This window comes from Dasypus novemcinctus, chromosome Y, assembly GCF_030445035.2.
Source record: "Dasypus novemcinctus isolate mDasNov1 chromosome Y, mDasNov1.1.hap2, whole genome shotgun sequence".
Classification (NCBI taxonomy): domain Eukaryota; kingdom Metazoa; phylum Chordata; class Mammalia; order Cingulata; family Dasypodidae; genus Dasypus; species Dasypus novemcinctus.
In genome coordinates, this window is record NC_092216.1 from 6,929,575 (window position 1) to 6,949,238 (window position 19,664).

The 19,664-nt window shown below is 50.1% G+C and overlaps 1 protein-coding gene across 1 annotated transcript in view; it reads right to left on the reverse strand.

The window, feature by feature from the left end:
• Positions 1-228: 228 nt before the first annotated feature.
• LOC139436192 (pseudouridine-5'-phosphatase-like) overlaps positions 229-19,664 on the reverse strand; it is a 73,560-nt gene continuing 54,124 nt past the window's right edge. The window contains exons 3-4 of the mRNA XM_071213496.1: positions 19,091-19,320; positions 229-1,771 (exon numbers count right to left, since the gene is read on the reverse strand). Of these exons, the coding sequence (XP_071069597.1) occupies positions 1,595-1,771; positions 19,091-19,320 (407 nt within the window). The 3' untranslated portion in view covers positions 229-1,594. The remainder of the gene's footprint in view (positions 1,772-19,090; positions 19,321-19,664) is intronic.

Sequence of the window (19,664 nt, forward strand, 5' to 3'; positions counted from 1 at the left end):
AAAGACTTTGGTTGAACCAGACACTAAATCAAACAAGTTACTGTTTCACTGAGTCTTTGCTCACTGCATGTTAGTGCACTGCCATTTGCTTAAAATATGTAAATATCATTTCACAGTTTGAGTCCTGCCTGGGTTAAAAAAAAAAAATTACTCACATCTGAGGATTAGTTACATTTGTTAAAGGATAATTGTTATAAAAGGAAAAAAATCATGACTCCCACACAAATATGACATGAACAGTATCAAAGATTTTATTTCACAAAATTAGTGAGGGGACTAGTGAGATATTGCTACTGGCTGGAAGGACAATCCAAAGAGCAGACACAGGCAGTGGCTTTGACGAACGCTGGAACAAGTTTGCTCAACAGACGATCCAAAGCGCCACCGAGCCTCCACCACGCGGAGTGCAGGCGGGCCACCCAGCGGGCGACCTGGAGACGATGCCCCCAGGCCTCTGTCTTCACCTCTGACCCTGGCACATGAGAGGCACATGCTCCCAAAGGCCCAGCAAAGCCCGAAGAAGGAGAGAACCGTTCAAGTGTCACATAAACGAAGGGCTGGTTGGTCCCACCGAGTGTGCGTTGTGGATGAAAATCACATCTCCATCAAAGGACGGAGTAGGGAAACAAGGTTTTTAAAGGAGGAAGGTGCTTTTTCTGAGGTAGTAAACATCCTCAAATATGGATAAGGGTATCGACATAAGATATATGCTCGAGTTATGTTCAAAGCAAAAGGAAACTGTTGATGATGGGACTCAGAGTTAGTCCCTGAGTAAAGGTCCAAGAGAGCTTCTGAGGGAGCAAAAGGAATTTTAATGTTTGCTAATAAGGAAAATGATTTCTTGGGTGTCATGAAATGGAATTACCATCTCGATTGTATTAGTTGCTATTGCATATTCAGTTGGTGCTGAGGAAAGTAAAGCAGGTATTTATATATATATATATACACACACATACACATAAATATATTATATATGTGCATAGATCTGCATATACATACAGATAATATAAATATAGTATACATATTTTATATTTTCCAGCCAGTGTTTAACATAATAAAAAGAAAATAACGCAAATAAATTTCACTTAGCGTTGGAAAAGTAAATTATATCTAAAACAATCCATATACATATGTGAGCAGACATATACATACATAAGAACACATGCACTGTATGTACTCGTTTGTATGTATGTATGTGCATGCATGTGTGTATGCTTCTTTAAGCACAGTGTAATCTGATTCTTCAAATCAAATAGAATTACCGCCTCGTTTTTATCAGTTGCTACTGCACGTTTGGGTGGGTGCTGAGGAGGGAAGCGGTGTATGACACACACACACTAAAAGTGTATGTGTGTATGTGTGTGTATATATATACATGAATGAAGGTGCTTCCAGCCTGACCTCTGTTTCGGGCCACCTGCTTGGCTCCCCCCAGCGCCGGGTCTGGTTTATGGACACTTAGCGTGGGCCGGGCGGGCCAGCACGGCCTTGGCACAGGCCGGCTCCCCCTGGGCTGGGGTGGAGCGGGGCGGGCTGGGCAGCTGCGCTCCGGGGGGCCGTCCAGCTGCTCTGGGAGCCTGGGGCAGCGGAGCGCTCACTCGTAGGGCGGCAGGCCGAAGAGCTGCGGCTGGAAGTCCTGCAGGGAGCTCAGCACCACGGCGGCCCCGCACGTCAAGTCCCGCCGCAGGTTCGCGTCGGGGACCATGACCGCCTGCATCCCGGCTGCCAGGGCCGCCTCCACGCCGTTGGGGGCGTCTTCGAACACCAGGCACTGCGGGGTGAGACGAGAGAGAGGGTGAGGACGGCCTCGGCTGCGGGGACTCAGGGGGCGCCATCAGGCCGGGGGAGCGGAGCGCCGCGGGGCACACCTGGGCGCCGGCCACCGCTGCTCCTGCAGGGGCGGAGCGCCACCGGCACGGGGCAGGGGCAGGGCGCCTCCCTCGGTTCAGAGCTTTATGTTGTCCAAATCATGAAAATCCGCTCAATCAATAATTGAACACTCAGAGCTTGAGAGGAAATTGTACAAAAAAAACCCACACAAAACATGCTGCTTTTTAAATGCAAAATAAGTTCAGTGCTGTCAATGTTTTACGGACTGTAGTTTGAAAATTAAACGGTGAGGGTGTTTTAGTTAAAAATTTAGTTCCCGTGTGCGCCAGTGTTAGGCTGCAAAAATCTCATTAGTGCGTTCTGTCTTTCGGTTTATGGTGTAAATCCCCTTTATTACCCAGATTAGTGACACGACGGCATTAGAAGCCCCTGTGTTCTAAATGTCCCCTGCATGCATTCAAGTGGGTGCGTGCCCTGGGTTGATCAGCGGGCGCTCACGCACCCCATCCTGCAGGCACCTTCTGGGTACGAGGGCCTCCCTGCCAGCTCCTCCCGGGGGACACGAGCCGGCACAGCCAGGGATCTCCGAGCCTCCGTCGCGGGGACAACAGGCGCCCGCGAGTTTCCCTGCGTGCTTGGCGTGGAAACGGGCTTGCGAGGTTTCTCTCCTGGGAGTGTGGCTGGGCAGGTCTCGGCAAGGGGGAAGAGGTCCCCGCTGTCCCCTGCCCGCTGCTGTCCACGAGGACGGCCGTGCCTGGGCCTTTCCAGCTCCCTCGTCGCTCCCCAGCCCTTCCTTCTGAAAATGTTCCCGCCCACTGAGCGCAAGGCGCAGAACTCGAGGCCTCGGGGACCCTGAAGCAGCTCCAGGGTGCCAGCGGGAAACACACAATGTGCACACACAAGCACACACACACGAGCCCTGGCCGCCTCCACCGGCAAGCACGACGGCTTTCTCGGGCCCTCCCTGCTCCCCTCCGGGCAGGGCCTCGGCTAACCTTCCATCGCCCCGTGCACGGAGCCAGAGGAGGGCTGAGGAGCGCGCGCTCTCGGGCAGTAACAACGTGGGAGCCGGGGCAGCTGCAGGGAGCAGGCAGCGTTCACGGGGCGGGGCTGAGGAGCTCCACGGAAGGCGGGCAGTCCCGGGCAAACCAGGGCCTGGGCCCAGGGCCTTCTCTGAGAATTCCTCAAGCCCTGGGTTTTGGTTATTTTCGTAAGCTCCCCGCTCTCCACCTTAGACACCAGCTGAGGAAGCAACTGAGTGCACTTGGCCCACCCAGGCTTATTTCCTTAGTTCCGTGATACGGAGACCACCTGGTAGTGATCTTCGGCAATTATGACTTGACTCTACCCTAAATGTCCTCCAAGTGTTTTCTGCTGGGACCACAGGACCGGGAAGGTTGGTGCAGGGCGCTCGGCTTGCTTCTCCTCAGCGCGGACTGGCAGGGCTAACCGCGTAGTAGGCAGCTTTCGTGCCGTGTCGGCAGGAAGCTCTTCCGGAGAACAAGGGCTGCAGGTGTGGTGGGAAACGGGGAGGCGGGGTGGGGGGTGGCTCAGAAGCGGTGACGCCTAGCAAAGGACGGAACCGGGCGCCAGCGCAGACGCGGCACCATCAACGGGAGCCTGGAAAGGGCGGTTACGGGAACTCCGCGCTGACCGGTCGCACCTGATCCCGCGTCCCAAATGTCACCGCTGACAGCGGCAGGAAATAAAAATCCATGCTATGAGCGTCGGAAGGAAAGCCACGCAAGCTGCCCACGACGCTGAGGCGCGGCGGTGACAGCTTTCGCTGGTTTTTGAACCGGCGACTGTTGCGCGTGGCTTGCGCGGTTAGCTGGCTTCTGGGGCTTGCCTGTTTCGTTGCAGAATGAAGAAATCAAGGCCAGTGCTAATATTGGAAAGCATCTGTAAATGGACAAGATGAATGCAACAGAGTAGAGGAGGCCTGAGGAAGCTTCAGGAATGGAGAAAGCCAGGGCAGAACAGACTTATTAATAACCAGAAGGTGACATCAACTTCTCAGGGAAAGACGGCCATGTGAAATAAGTTGAGGCACTTAAATAAGACCCTAAGCACTCTAAAGTCCTCTGGAAAACCTAGCAGGACAGGCCACTCGGCTTGGGCTGGCGCAGCTCAAGGCACGTGCAGCGCGAGCTACTCAGACAGGAAAGGCCGCCGCCTGGCACGGAGCCGCTGAGCCGCGCCCCGAGCGGGACCCCGTGTCCACACGGCCCTGGCACGGAGACCTCGGCATTCTCCTCCTGCCCTGTGGTCGTGTTGGCTGCAGCCTTTAGAAGCTGCTTCTCAGGAGCAGCAGCTGGACTGTCACACTTGAGATCAGCTAACGAGGACTCAATTGGAGAACGGGGGAGACAGTGACAATAGAGTGGAAGTGTCAGAAGTTAATAGGCCAGGCCCCTGGAGCTCAGCAGGGCAAAAACCTGGCAGGAAGAAGGGGAGTAGGGGAGCGGCAGAGGGGCAGCAGTGAGCAGGCCACAGAAGAGTGGAAAAGAGGGGCCTGGAAGAACCGGCGTTGATTTTACAGAGTTAAACAAACAACCAAACATGGAACACACAAAAGTGGACTTCTTGGGTGCAGCAGCTCCGCGGTGCCAGCTGGTCAACAGCCCGACAGCCTGCACGGGGGCCAAGCCTTCGGGATGCGACGGCGTCTGGGATTGCGCTATTTCCTTTTCTTCTTACAAGCTCAAGAATTATAAAGCTGAACAACGGCTCCATTTGGAAGCACCTATAAAAGTGTCTCCAAAGGTTTTGAGGTCTGAATGAAGCTACATATCTTGATTCCAAGATCTGACATGCTTCTAAAGACGATGACCATGAGAAAAGAACAGCAGAACCGAGAACCCTAGACGGTCTAAGAAGGTTCACGGCTTGGTTGCTCTGTCTATAGACACCAGAAAACAAATCCCAAAGCGTTACCTTGTAAGAGGTTGCCTCAGGGCTCAAGGGTCAAAACCCTATTAAAAGAGATACGCTGAATGAATACTGTCCAATGGCCTGGCACAAATAAAGAGGAAGGACGCCTTCTACTCAAACACCACAGTATCTCAGTGCAGTTTCTGTCTGCCAAACCCAACTCAAGTGAAAGCAGTTTCGCGATGGTGGAAGTGGCTGCCGTTCTCCTTTTTCTTCACCTTAGGGACTTGTCCAGCAACTCCTACCCCTGACTGACTGATCACACTTGACCACAAACTCATTCATCCCGACACACATCATGAGACTCACACCTGTGTTTTGGTATCTGCAGAGAGAAACCTTTCCCTCCAAGCACAGGAACTTCAGCCCCCGCCAGCAGGTGGCAGAGGCTGGAGCTAGAAGTGGTGGCAGGAGGCCAGGGCCACCCCTGCTCTCTGCCACCTTCAGAGGAGCTGGCAATGCTGCGGCGTGGACGAGGGGAAGGTGCCGGGAGCAGCACAGTCCCAGGAGGCCCCATGTCTCTGGAAATCTCCCACCTCCAGCCACTGAATCAACCTGCTGTGAGTCACGTGGATGTGTGTGTGTGGATGCACGTGCTTGATGCTATCTTAATTACTTTAACGGCTTTTTAGTGCAGCCATTTAGTGGGTATTCCAGAACAGATTTCATGGCTTCAGGGAACTTTCTGGTCAAGAGTGTCATCAGAATGTTCTTGCTGTAACTAGGCAGGGTCTAGTTTGGAGGCTCCTTTTCACAGTACCTCCTGGAACCACAGCAAATCGTGAGCATATGCCAAATACACCAATGGGGTGGAGATGCCACTGTGCAGACTCTGAGCACAGAGGACCACAGGCTCTCAGAGCTGGAGGAGACTGTGAGATTGCTGGTGAGGGATCTTAGCCAGGGCAAGTTCAAAGGTAAGCTGAAGGTGACACAGATGACAGATTTTAGGAACAGAATTCAAGTCTAGGAACAACCCAATGTTCTTTTCACTCTGTCAAGCTGAAGGTGTAAATACTTCTGATTTCCATCTCCAGGAGAGGAGAGGGGCTTCATTAAACTGTAGCTTGAGGCATTTACTGTAGAAAGAATGACATTCCTGACTTCTGGGGAGGTGAAACATTTCAGTGGCTCCCCGCCTGGAGGAGCTGAAGTTCCTTCTCTGCGGTGCTGAAGCTCAGTAGCCACTGGCAGGATGGCGGGGGTCTGTGTGCTTGAGCCCGGCTGCGCACATCCCATCGTCAAGAGGGGTAGAGGCGTTTGTACTGGGGGTTATTTACAGATACATATCACATAACTAAGAGGGCACTGGAGTCCAAGGGGTTCACGTGACAGCATCTCTGCCCTAGGGTGCCAGGGGGAAAGACTAAAAATGGGTGTGGTTAGAGAAGAACTTCACAGCAAAAGGCCCCTGATGACTCGTGGAACAGGCTGTGGGGAAAGGGAATTCCAAAGGTTCTAACAGTGGATGGTGCCAACGACCTGGTGGAGGAAGAGTTGCTTTGGTGACAGGCTGGGTTGGAGGTCTTGGTGGGGCAACCACACACCATATGGTGGCTGTGAGCTGGAGGTGCGGCTGGGCGCCCCCAGAAGACAGTGGCAGCTGGAGCTGTGGCCTGGGAAGAGAGTGGAGAAGGAAGGCTGGGTGGCCCTGGCATTTCAGTGCAGGGAACAGAGGCGGAAGCTCCAGGCAAGAAGCTCACAGAATAATGGGGGCACAGGGTACCAGGAGAGAGGAGCCAGGCTTACTAGGTTTTCAGAAGGGAGGGAGTCATCGCTAGCCTTTTTATACCCATTTCCCAGATACATTTATTGGAATGCGTAAGCTTCCAGTGCTTAGCTCGTCGCACATTTTCAAATTCTGAATCTCCGTGTGCTTTCACCGCCTTTCTTCTCATCAGCTCAGGTGAACGAGGGGTTAGGGAAAAGACCAGAAGAGCCGCATGAAGGATGAGCCGTATCAAATCCCTTTTCAGTTCCATGCATCCTGTCCACTGCAGGTCTTCACCATAAGTGTTGTCCCACCCAACCTGAGATTTCATTTTGTCACAAATTTTAAATAATTGCCAGTATGTATTTTAAGTTATATGCTTTTCTGGATTCGTGAAAATTTCAAATACAACTATATTCACTCCAAGGAATACTTTGATATGGAGTCATTTAAGGTTCACTTCAAGACTCTCAGCAGATCTGGAATTGCATGTAGGCCATGCTTTCAGTACATGCTATAAAGGTTGATGCTGAGGCTAATTGCATATAAAACCACGTATGATAGAAATCTGAGGCTAATCATTATCAAAAATAACTTTCAACCGCACTATTTTTAAATTAAAACTTTCATTATATCAGTTTTTATAGATTTTTTACATGCATTAATTTTGAAATACCAACCTCAATTTTTGGTAATGCTAGACATCAGAATTTCAGAGGGGCCTTAAACTTTAATTTGGATGGACTTCCAATTAGCCATTCTCAGATCTAAGGTTTAAGTTTTTATTTGTCTCCATCTTGTTTTTTGTTTTTTTTTTTCCAAGATTTTTATTTATTTAATTTTTTTCTCCCCTCCCCCCCCCCCCCAGGTTGTCTGTTCTCTGTGTCTATTTGCTGCTTCTTCTTTGTCCGCTTCTGTTGTTGTCGGCGGCACGGGAATCTGTGTTTCTTTTTGTTGCATTCTCTTGTTGTGTCAGCTCTCCGTGTGTGCGGCACCGTTCCTGGGCAGGCTGCACTTTTCTTTCGCGCTGGGCGGTTCTCCTTACAGGGCGCACTCCTTGCGCATGGGGCTCCCCTATGCGGGGGACACCCCTGCGTGGCAGGGCACTCCTTGCATGCATCAGCACTGTGCATGGGCCAGCTCCACATGGGTCAAGGAGGCCCGGGGCCTGAACCACGGACCTCTCATGTGGTAGACAGGTGCCCTAACCACTGGGCCAAGTCCGCCACCTCCATCTTCTTTGTTAGATAGTTGATTACCTAGTACAAGTTCCACAATAAGACTGCATCTGCATTTCATTAGAACTTTATCTAAATAATAAACCTTCAAGTAATGCTGTAAGAATGACTGCTGAAGTCTGCATATAACTTCTGTTTATAATCAGTATTTTGGCTTCTATTTTCCAGGGTCCTTCCAACACTCCCGTCGTTCCCCATCCACCTCTCCATCCTCTATCCCTCCCAGCTGGGGAAGTCATGGACATACCCAGTGGCCATCTCCTGGTCCTCACCTACCGCCTCCCTCCTTTTCCCCTCTTGCTGGCTTGTGTGTAGGTGTTTGGTATGTTTCCTATTTCACAAGAAGCTCTTAGCAGCCTAGGGGAGATGTTAGATCTCAATCGTGAAAAAACAAGCTACCCAGAAACAGACCTGCCTGACCATACTTTGAACCTGAAACCTGGAACCACCAGCCCCAGCTGCCTGCCAGAGCGGAAACTCTGTATAAACACTGCTTGATGCATGCTTTCTGCTCAGGGGTGGGTCTCTTTGCCTCTGAGATGCCTACAAACACAGCACTCAAGCAGCACAGAGCCAGGGCATGAGGAGCTGCCATCCACCAACCCTGAACCAGGGGTTGGCCTCTCCAGGGAACGGGCCATGATGGGACCTCCTCCTCTCCTCCTTTGGACCCTTTGTGCTATGGAGTAATAAAGCGGTCATTTGCTGAAAATCTCTATTGTGCCTGAGCCTGTGTTCCCACAGTGGACCATATAACAACTTGGTCCACACTCCTTCCCTCCCTCCATCTACTCATCCACCCATCCATCTGTCCATCCATCCATCATCCACCCATTCATCCGTCCACCCACCCACCCACCCATTCGTCATCCATCCATCCATCATCTACTTGTCCGTCCATCCATCCATCCATCCATCCATCCATCCATCCATCCATCCATCCATCCAACAACTTCTTGCAGGTGGGTGGGTGGGAAGCTTCCAAAAGAGTTTTCCATGTCATTTGTGAAAAATATATTATGAGACACTCTGAGTATTCATATTAAAGGGTGTGTGTGTGTGTGTGTGTGTGTGTAAATTGAGTGCTGAGCAAAAGACATTCAGATAGGTGAAAAATGGTTACTTATTTTCTTTTCAGTGATATTGACTCCACATTCGCCAAGCTGTCAGGACCCAGTTAAAGCTCAGCAAGGCCCTCAAAAGTGTCTACTGTTTTAAAGAGCAGTGAAACAAGTCTTCAGAGCTTCTAGGTGGTTGACGGAATCACTCTTTTTCTACTTCCTCCGTGTCCTGCTGTCAGCCTTTTGTACTCTACTTATGGTATGTGCCTGTGGGAATCAGCTCCCTGTTCATCTCGTGTATTAAGAGCTGAACTAGCACATCGGCCTCTTGAAGAGGAAGCATCTACAAGAACAGTACACTTAAATACGCTGGTCACTGGGATGAGGGCGGGTGACTTGGAGGAGCGAGTTTCAGTGAGGATGACTAGGGAGGGATGTCAGGGTCAGGCTGTGGAAGATGAGAGTGGTCTCACGAGATGGACATAGCCAGTGGGAGACTAGAGGTGCGGAGAAGACCTGCAGGCATAGGGAAGGGCTGGGCGGGCCCCAGAGCGGGAGCCACAGGCTACAACGAGGGATTGTCTGGATGGGATGGGTAGGTGGCCAAGGAAAGGCTTTGGAAGTACGCTGGGAGAGGTGTAGAAGAGAAGATGAGCAAGGAAACCCAGAGTAATGAGTGGGGGAGACCATGGCCAGGCTATGGGGTGGTGTGGGGAGGCAGGGGGACCAGAGGGAATCAGAGGGAAACATGATCAGGCAAACCTGGAGGGCAAGAACCAGCTGCTTCACAAGGAAACTCTTGAGCACTGTTCATTCAGTGTCTAGCCACTGCTCCCTTATCCAAAGCGGGATGATGATGTCTAGAAAGAGTGCTGGGGAGGATGACTGGACAATTAATTCTTTAGAAACCCAAGAGGCAACTCATCCTTTTAAATTTCTAAACATTGGATTAGTTTCACATTTCCCACCCTGTGATGGTGATTTAATGTAGATATGCTACTATCGTGGCCTAATGAGAGCAATCATTCTCTGAGACTGCTATACATGGAGATTTCACCAATCTCATGTAAGGATGTACACAGCACTGAGAAAACCACTTACATGTTATGCTGGTGGAACACATTATAAGAATAAATTATAAAGGAGCCCCTCAAGTAATGTTACAAATCATGGCAACAGAAAAAGCCGCTTCTGGCATATTATTTCAGCAGTTTGCATTTTGTTTGATGTATGTGTCAGTGTGTATACATCTAAAGAATGAGAGAAAATTAATTGCTTAGTGATCTATTCACCAGCAGTCATAGTGAATAAAACTGAACAAAAACATCACAAATAGGTACAGGTTTTGAGCTTCTGTTGGGTTAACTGTCTTCATAATTGCAAAGGAAAATACTGCTACCATCATTTTTGTTTATTCAGTTCAGTTTATCTGAAGCCAGAAAATTATCAAGAATAATTCCTCATCACACTTGATCTTTAAAATGAAGGCACACCCCCATTCAGTTGATCTAGGAAGAAGAGGATGTAGGAGGTATCGTGTCTTCTGGCGAGGGAGAGTAAATCTCTCCCATCATTCCATTAGCTGGTGAATACCAGGTAATTATGCTTTTAAGCCTTGCAGATATAGTACGGTTAGATTTGTATTCCTATGTCAATGAATTGTTGTTGCATAATCCATTCCTTAATGAAGCCTGCAAAATGCTGCGAATGGTTGTATAATTCACCCCATACTCATGACGATTGTGTACGATGGCCTTTATTTCAAGAATTTATAGAAGAGAATGCACAGATTATATAGCCAAGGTTTTTCATTATACTAGCACAGATGTTGGTGCTTCTCAGTGCTGAGGAGGAAGTTTTCACAGATGGGAGAGTTCAGGATATGGCTGCAAGACCACGTAAGAACAGGTACAAAGCTTAAAAAGCCATCACGCACTGCAAAAAAAATATCAGCTGGAGGAAGGCAAGATATTCTTTTTGCATAGATTAAACATCCTGTAATAAATTAATAATCTGAACAGTCTACACTCCAGTGTGCTGAGCAGATGGGTGGACACGATTTTCATTTGTGATCACAACCAGAAACAGCGGGTCCTCGTTTTACTTTTCAGATATGGTTATTCAGAATTGAAACCGGAGCGGGAGAGAGGCAAGTAAGAAGGCAGAGAAGAGGACTGTCTGGTTCCTCATTCCTCGCCAGGGTTCAGTCCAGTGAAAGAAGACCCTGCCCCCTGGGCCACGGCAATGCGGGGCGGCTCTGCAGGGAGAAGATCCTGCCCCCTGGGCCACGGCAATGCGGGGCGGCTCTGCAGGGAGAAGATCCTGCCCCCTGGGCCACGGCAATGCGGGGCGGCTCTGCAGGAAGAAGATCCTGCCCCCTGGGCCACGGCAATGCGGGGCGGCTCTGCAGGGAGAAGATCCTGCCCCCTGGGCCACGGCAATGCTGGGCGGCTCTGCAGGGTCCCACGTGCGCATGTCGGCCCTAGGGGTCACCTGAATCATTCAGGTGCCTGGAGCACTCCTGGAAGAGACAGCTGTTCAGGGCGCAGCACACCAAGAATTCTGGGGAGACCCTTGAGTTCCACGTCTCCAGAAGCTCCCCAGCTCCTCCAGACCGCATCTGACAACTTGGGCTGCCGGCGTGTAGCCCCAACAATCCTCTGGGTGACCCGCAGGAAGAGTCGTCTTCTTAGGGGAAAACACACTTTCAACCCTCGGTCAGAAAAGCCAGGTCAAGGAGCAGGAGGCACTACGTTTCCTCAAGATGTAAACCTACTCATTTGGTGAGCAATTGAATGCTTGTAAGGAAACTAGTCTCTCCTCCCATTTTTTTTTTTTTTTAAACAACATAGACTGTTCTGCTAGTTCAATTTCTTAGGAAAAACAGAGGTATGAATAACAGCCTTCCGCTCTCACGGCGCATGATCTGGGCCTTTAGGTGACCTGTCTGCGACGTGCTCTGGGTTCCCTCCAGGGGTGCCTTGCACCTCCCAGTCTCTTAGAGAAGCGTCTGCCCTGCCCTCCTCCTTCCCTGGCGCTCTAATCTTACCAAAGCACCCATTGGATTGACCATGTGCCCTCGGGCAGGCCCGCTCCGCTGGCCCATGCCCTGCCTAGGGTGCTGCAGCCGTGTCCAACATTGTTTTTGCAAGACCAACTCCCTCCCGGCAGGTCAGAGGACAGCTGACCCCACAGAATCTGAAGGCGTCCCTCTGGCCGGCTCTCAGGGGTGCTGCAGCACCCCCTGTAGGGCTGGACAGGAGGTGGGATGTGGGGACCGGCCCATAAGGGCTGCTGGAACTTCTTCAACAGGCACCTGCACAAGCACAGCCCAGGGGACACCCTGGAAATTCCATCAACACCAAAGACAGGGTGGGGGGGCGGCGGGCTTGGCCCAGTGGTTAGGGCATCCATCTACCACATGGGGGGTCCGTGGTTCAAACCCCGGGCCTCCTTGACCCATGTGGAGCTGGCCCACGTGCAGTGCTGATGTGCGCAAGGAGTGCCCCCCGTAAGGAGAGCCGTCCAGCACGAAAGAAAGTGCAGCCTGCCCAGGAATGGCGCCGCACACACGGAGAGCTGGCACAACAAGATGACGCAACAGAAAGAAACACAGATTCCCGTGCCTCTGACAACAACAGAAGCAGACAAAGAAACAAGAGGCAGCAAACAGACACAGAGAACAGACAACTGGGGTGGGGGGGAAGGGGAGAGAAATAAATAAATAAATCTTTAAAAAAAAAACAAAAACAAAGACAAGGTGTGTTCTGCCCACTGGGCAGGGGACAGCAGAGAGGCCGGCCTGCCCTGAAGCTGGGGGCAGCCCTGGCCACGGCCCTCAGGGCCCTGTGGGGGTGGGGAGTGGCGGGGGACAGACTTGAGGAATAGCCCTTTCCCCCAGGCAGAGGGCCAACAGAGCTCAGCGGGCCAGCGGATTTTACCTTCAGTTCCACACAGGGATACATCTCTTTGCTTTCCATTATTCTAGGAGGCAAAAGGGTACCTTTAACAGAGGGCAGCCCCAAACAGCAGCACCTGTCCTCGTTCTTTTGGGACACATGCCAGGTACCATATACGACGATTAAACTTCTGACGATTTTCAGATGTAATTTCAGGTATTGTGATTTAAACGCAAAACAAAATACATGAAGAAAAAATTCTTTCTAGCAACGTCTTACAGAAAGAAATCCTTCTTAGAATTCTGTACAAATAGATTCAGAAACAGATACCAGTTACAGATTTCTCCCGTCATTTCACTCTCTCTAAGCCTCGTAGGGGTTCTGTCATCATGGAGAAGTTTTTTTCTCACTGAACGGTAAGCTCCCTAAAGGAACGGATGTTGAAATCACGTCTGTCATTTACTTCTACCTACTGCCCGCAGCCAATCTACCGGGAAGTCCCAGGTTGGGCTCCAAAACACAAACGTTGTCAACATGCGCTTCGGAAGAACTTCCAGCAATCTTTAAATGTGTGCTATAGCAAATGTGAACTTTCCTGCCGGGTTTTCAAACTCCAACATATTTCACATTGCTTGCCACTGCCTTCCATTCCTGTCGAAGTCTGTCTTCTCTGTAAAAATCTGAGCTAAAATACTAGGCCGCACTCGAGCCCCACTCTTCCAGGTTTTAATGGTTTCTGCCCAAGGGGACTTGTCTTGTCTTCTAATACACTGAGCAGCATTCCTTCCCCCAGTAGTTTATCAGAAAAAAAAGGTTCAAGTGTGTAAGAGAGCAGGAAGAATTTCACAGACACTTACCAGAGACCACATGATTTTGGGGTGTGCATACAAAGAAGTAGTAAAATGTTTTCAGGCTGCTGGAATGAGCCCAGCTTGTCTGTGTGGACTTGGCCATCATTCGTCAATGAGTAGGTGGGTTTCAAGGGAAAACAGGGATCTGACAGGTCTCCTGTGACAGTGCTGAGATTACCTGGACCCGTGATGCTAAGAAAGACTTCACCCACTGCTGCTGCCCGCGACAGCTCTCACCCCCGCCTAGCTGCAGTCATCTGGAGCCAGCGTCTCCTTGACTCCAGGAGCCTGGCCTCCCTTCACCTTGGCCCTTAAGAGCCCCAGGCGAACTCCTCTGCCTCGGGAGACGGCACCCTTTACTGGACACGCCCATGGCCTGGCGGCCCCTCCAGTCCTTAGACGCTCTCCTGCCCCTTATCAGGGAGCCGAGCCGCCCTCTCCCCTATCGCCCTCTCCCCTATCGGGAGGGTCTTCTGGTCTCCCCCTCTATCCCAACAGCCCCTGGTCTCTGACAACAGCCCACAACTGCTTTCTAGTCTCTCTCTCTCTCACACACACACACACACACCAGCCTCTGGTCTCTCTCACTCTCACAACAGCCTCTGGTCTCTCTGTCTGTTTGCTCTCTGTTTGTCTCTCTCTTTCTCACAGCAGCCTCTGGTCTCTTTCTCCCACAACAGCCTTCTGGTCTCTCTTCTCGATTGCATATAGTTTTGAATAAAGTCACTGTTGCCTGTTTATCATAATCCCGTGCAGCTTTTTTCTTTACCACTTGTTTACAAACTGAATGCTAACTCATAACCTGGACCCTGGCATTTAAAAGAAGAGATGACGGCATGATACAAAACTCAAAGTCCTATCAATGATCAATTGTAGGGCTTCACAACAGCAGAGAGTGAATACACACGTATACACAAATAGGCAGTGTTCTGAATCCCATTTGTTATTGTAAATAAGTGATGAGATAGCAGGCAGAGGATGATTTTAAATATGAGCTGTCATTGCGTATATTGAAAAGCCAACTCCTGTAATTTTTTCTATGATTGAAGAAATGATTTGAGTTTTATAATGAACCCACTGTATAAAATCAGTATTTGCCTTTTGAAATACATGTCTTTCATTTTACTCTTTATATATTAACAGTATGAAAGAAATGTGCAGCACTTTCTTAGAGCGAAACAAAACATAGTAAGTCCTTGAAATTGAGCTCTTAGCACAACCTTAACAAGGGAACAGATGTGAGACAAGTTGTGGCAGCTGGGCTTGCAAAATCCAATTTGAGCGTTTTCGGGTACTGCGGTAGGTACCAGCCCGGCGTCTTTCTCCTACAACCAAGCCCTGCATTACTGTGGCCAGGAAGTCCTTGGTGTGAGCGCGGCTGGGCCCCTGGGCAGGGCCGCAGGGCCTGGAGGGCAATGTGTGTGTGGGCCTCCAGGGTGGCCCGGCCATGCAGCTGGAGCCTTGACGAGGCTACCCATAGGACGCTGCCGTTCAGGGGCGCAGCTCCCCGCGCCGCGCTCCTGTCTGGCTCCCCACATGCACACGTTCTGGAAAGGCTCCCTCTAGGGGGTGTCCCGAAGGACCTCCGGAGGGAGCATTATTTTTGCTTATTTGTAGCACAGAAGACTGATCCTGGAACAACGGAAAGAAAATCTTTTCAAAGAGCAGTCAATGCCTGTTCGGCTAAGCATTTTCTTCTAGAAAAATGGTAACTGATAGCTGAACTTAACTTTCTTCCTTTTTCAGTCTCTGACTACGAGTACCACTTCTGTACCTAATTAATTTGGTGGTGCTTCCCTGCGGCAACTGTGGATCTCTCCAGGGACTTCATCACCTACAAGCACTGCCCTTGAACTCTGGAGGCGGGCGGCCCCTTTGTGCTCCCGTCTGGTCTGCCCTGCATCAAAGAGCGAGTGGAGGCCGTGGTTTAATGACTGTGCCGCATTTCCTCTAGCCTCCTGGTAACTGGTTCCTGTGTCATTAAGAGAAAAGCCAGTATGACATTCGGGGCAATTCCACAACAAGAAGCCAATTAAAACCTTCCTTTCCAATTACAACGCACACATCCCAACCGGGAAACCCAAAGAGCCTTAACCAAGTTTGCACAAGAACTATGGCAAGAACTGTTTCTCTAATTTTTGCAGGACTAACATGCCCATAAACTGACACGTGGATTAGTCAGCCAGTAGTGTCTGCAACCCTAGATGACGTTCACAACTTGACGTTGCTCATTTCTCTTTGACAAATCTAAAGCAAACACTGCCAAGAAGAGGAAGTCCTGTGTGGGCAGCCTTCTGCTCTGCGCGGTGCCGTGCTGAACGGAAACCACGTCTTCCCTTCGCATGGTTTCGGGCTAACTGCTCCTGCACCGAGGAAGGACACAGTTCAACATGCGTGCATTTCAATTACCATGGCACCGTGTGAAGCGAGGCCTGTCTGCAGATGAAGGGAACATTAGACTCTTCTTCCTTTAACTGCCTCATTGGTAGAGGCAAAGCGCGTTAACACAGCCAATATTTTGTCCAGTCTTCACGAGACTGAGTGGTACTGAAGAGTGATTATAAAGTGAATCTTGTGCCAGCTTATGGAGGGAGGCACCTTCCTTGGCTTGTGCACAGTTAATCAGCAACGTGCACTACACAAAGAAAACGATGAATCCATGAGGATGGGTGTAGATCCGAAGCTTTGGGGAAATTCTCCAGTAAGGGGAAAGGCTCTCAGGGAAAGAGAACACACCTGAATGGGATGTGTACTGGGACGCCAAGTCCAGGACCTACGAATCTCCTAATATAAGAAGCAACTCATTCCTACCCAGGATGGGCTCTGGCCGTGCCTGGAAAGGTGTCATGGGATGAGCAGGGGTCTCAGCTGGGACCCTAAGGCTCCAGGCTAGGAGATCTCAGGCAAGTCCTGCTTCCTAAAATGGCTGTCGAGTGGAATTTGGGGGTGAGCTCTGAACCAGCCCTGGCACTTGAGTCACAACGAATCAACTGCTGCCAATGATTCCTTAGGGCAGACTGAGGTACACACCTGGGCGGGTTTTACAGGTTCCAGGTTGTAAGTTGGACCCATAAATAAACACATGATTCAAATACGGTCAAGGAGCTCAGCATTAAAGGGAGGGAGCCTCTCAAGTAATTTTTCTCCAATAGTCTTTGAAGAAAACTATCTACTGGAGGCAGACCATGACATCTATCAATACCTTGTTCACATCAGCAACACATCTGGACGTCAGCACATGGAGAAGATTGCCTAGCGTTCTGGTTGGGGAAGCCACATACAAAGACAGGCACTCCCAAGTGAAAATTCAAAGCCTCATCCGTCACACAGAATGGGGAAGAATTTCTGCTCATCAAAGACAGTGGACCTGTACTGGCACATGCGACTGGTACTATCAGAGGCGAGCCTCTCAGCCAATGAGAGGTTGAGAAACCACACCCCCTCAATGTGGCCAGGGTTCAGAAATAAAAGACCTTCTGAAAAATGAGAAAGCTGGCCGGCGTCTCACCTACCACCTGGGCGCTCTGATTCTCGGCTGCGGTACAGATGGTTTACGTCTCCGCTCTGATGGACGTAGGTGGGTGGACAGCATGCGCTGCAAGGAGAGCTGGAGTATTCAGTGTTGAAGAGCAAAGCGCTGGAGCCTGGAGGCAGATGCACACACTGCAGGCTGCACCTTTTTACTTTTGTCCCTGTTCTGCCCTGAGGATCTGGGGAAGGAGGGGGGTCAATGATCTGCTCTCCACCAAGCAGCGTCGCAGAGCTGTCCGCTTGCTAGAGACTGTGGGTGGGCCAGGGATTCCCACATCGTTTGCTGTGCTGCTCGAGCAGTGCAGTGGGGATTCGGCATGTACTCAGGCCTACCCATCACCCCTTCCTGTTGGCACAGCCGGCGATGCCTGGCTCAAAGTTCCTTTTCATCCAAGACACTCCAGTGCACTTAAGAACTGCATGTCCATTGTAAACCTTGGCCTCTCATACACTCCCTGGTGAGTGCAAAGGGGGCCACTACTGCACTGCTGAGTGCTTACTGCATGCCAGAGGACTATGAGCAAACCCTTAAATAAAACTCCTTTTCAATGGGGTCTGGCCAAACACTCAGCCCAGAAGCACGCCAAGCCTCCAGCCTGTAAGCTCACAACCAGGAAATCCGTCTTGCAAAGTGCAGCTCGACTGGCTGGGTGAGGGCCCGGGCAGGTGTACTGCGTCTCCCCATGCCCCTGCCTTCCTGCAGACGAACTAACTCAAGAAATGGCAACGCTGACTCCTCTTCAAGAACGGGTATGTGAGGAAAGACGGTTAAAGCTAGTGCCTTCTTTTATGTGCACCTGTGCCTGTGCCGCCAGCAACTGTACTGCTTAAAGCAGGAGACCATCTGAGCTGTGGCTTGAGGCTTCCATGCCCCCGTGCGTGATTCCCCGGTTTTTTGGCAGGACACATAGGTCAGGCATCTGGCCCCATCTGAAGACACACCAGGGCTTTTTCCTTCTCTTCCTATTTGTGCTATGCTTGTTCAAGTCCTTCAGTTTCCCCAAGAGCCTGAGGTTGAAGGATGAAAATTTCACTTAGTACCAAAATATTTTATGGTAAATTTAATGTTTACTGCTTTAATAGGACTTTCAATAGGCAAACATTCAGCATCTTATTTTAGCTTTTACCCCCTTTTTAAAGAATTGTATTGGGATGAGATACCTTTCACTAAAGGAGACACCAGAAGATTCTAAGCTAGGATTTATTCACCAGCTGTTTACTGGACACCCTACTATGAAGCATCTAAATGTCCAAATCCCAGGAATTGTGTAAGACACAGAAATATGGAAGTAAAAAGCAACAGTTCCCTACCAGCGAGATGCTCAAAGTCCATGAGAGAGAAGAAAAAGTAAACTTCAGACTGAAATGGAGTGTGAAAAGCTCTACCAGTAAGTATGCATGGGGTTCTAAGGCGCAGCAAAGGGCATGTAATTCTGATTTTCTGGGGCTGGTGGAGGTCAGGGAAAGCTTTCAGGGCCTGTTTCTCAAGCCTTCTGAGTGCGGCCCACTCAGGCGGGAGAGAGGGCTCTGTAGCCCACTATACTACCCGCTGCCCCCTTCTCACGGGGAAGCAAACAGAAGCCAAAGCTTCACGACAGAAACAAAACGTCACCATATACACAGAAACCTTTCACTTACAAATAACAGGTCACTTTGTAAGCAATGGGAGGGGAGGAGTAGGTTTTGATGATTTCCATCTGAATTGAGAAGTACACAAGCTTTAAAGTCAACTTATTAAAAAATAATAATGATGGTATGGTCCCAAATCACTGAAACGGCGCACAGTGCATTCCTCTTTTATGCACGTCCAGTAGTCTCCAAGGTTTGGCCTGAGTCTCGCCAGCCTGGCGACAGGCACAGCTAATGCTCCCACACAGATCCTGCTGCACAACTCTCAATCCCACCCCTCACTTCCAAGCTGAAAGCAGCATTTCATCATAGCTCTTGAAGAGTGAAAACGAAGACCTTGACCATTTAACTCTTACAATGCACTGTTATCCTGTGGGGCATGGCCTATGGTGGCAACTCAACGTACCTTTTCCACAGGAGCAGGAGGAGAAAATCTCTTTGCACAAGTTAGAAATATGGCAGGATCGGGTTTTCCGTTCTTCACCTCTGGATCATCTCCCAAAACGATATGGTGAAACAAACTGAAGAACTCTTGGTGTCTACTTGTTTTCATTTCAAATGTCATGGTCCCTGAGCTGGTAGCAAGGGCAAAAGGTATGTTGTGCTTTTGGAGGTGGTGGATCAGTTTTTCGACTCCTAGAAAGGAAAAAGGAAAGACTTGAGTGGGGTGGGTACGGCCCTGAGGAATGGCTCTTCAGCTGGATAATGCCACCGTCTGCTGCTAACTCTTCTAAGGAGTTATTTGGTCCAAGACAGACTGTCTTAAGAGAGTATGGAAGAGAGCTTGGAAAAACCCCTACTCAAAATGAAAATCAAGAAAAGCAATTCAGGGCTTTGCTACAACATTTCTCAGGGTAACAGAAGATGGCTTTACTGGGAAGAAACTTTTGCTTGCGATGAGGGCAGGCGGAGAGTGCGGGGCGGGGCCTCTGCACCGAAGAGGAGTGGGCAGGAGCGCGCTTGGGGAAGGCAGAGATCCC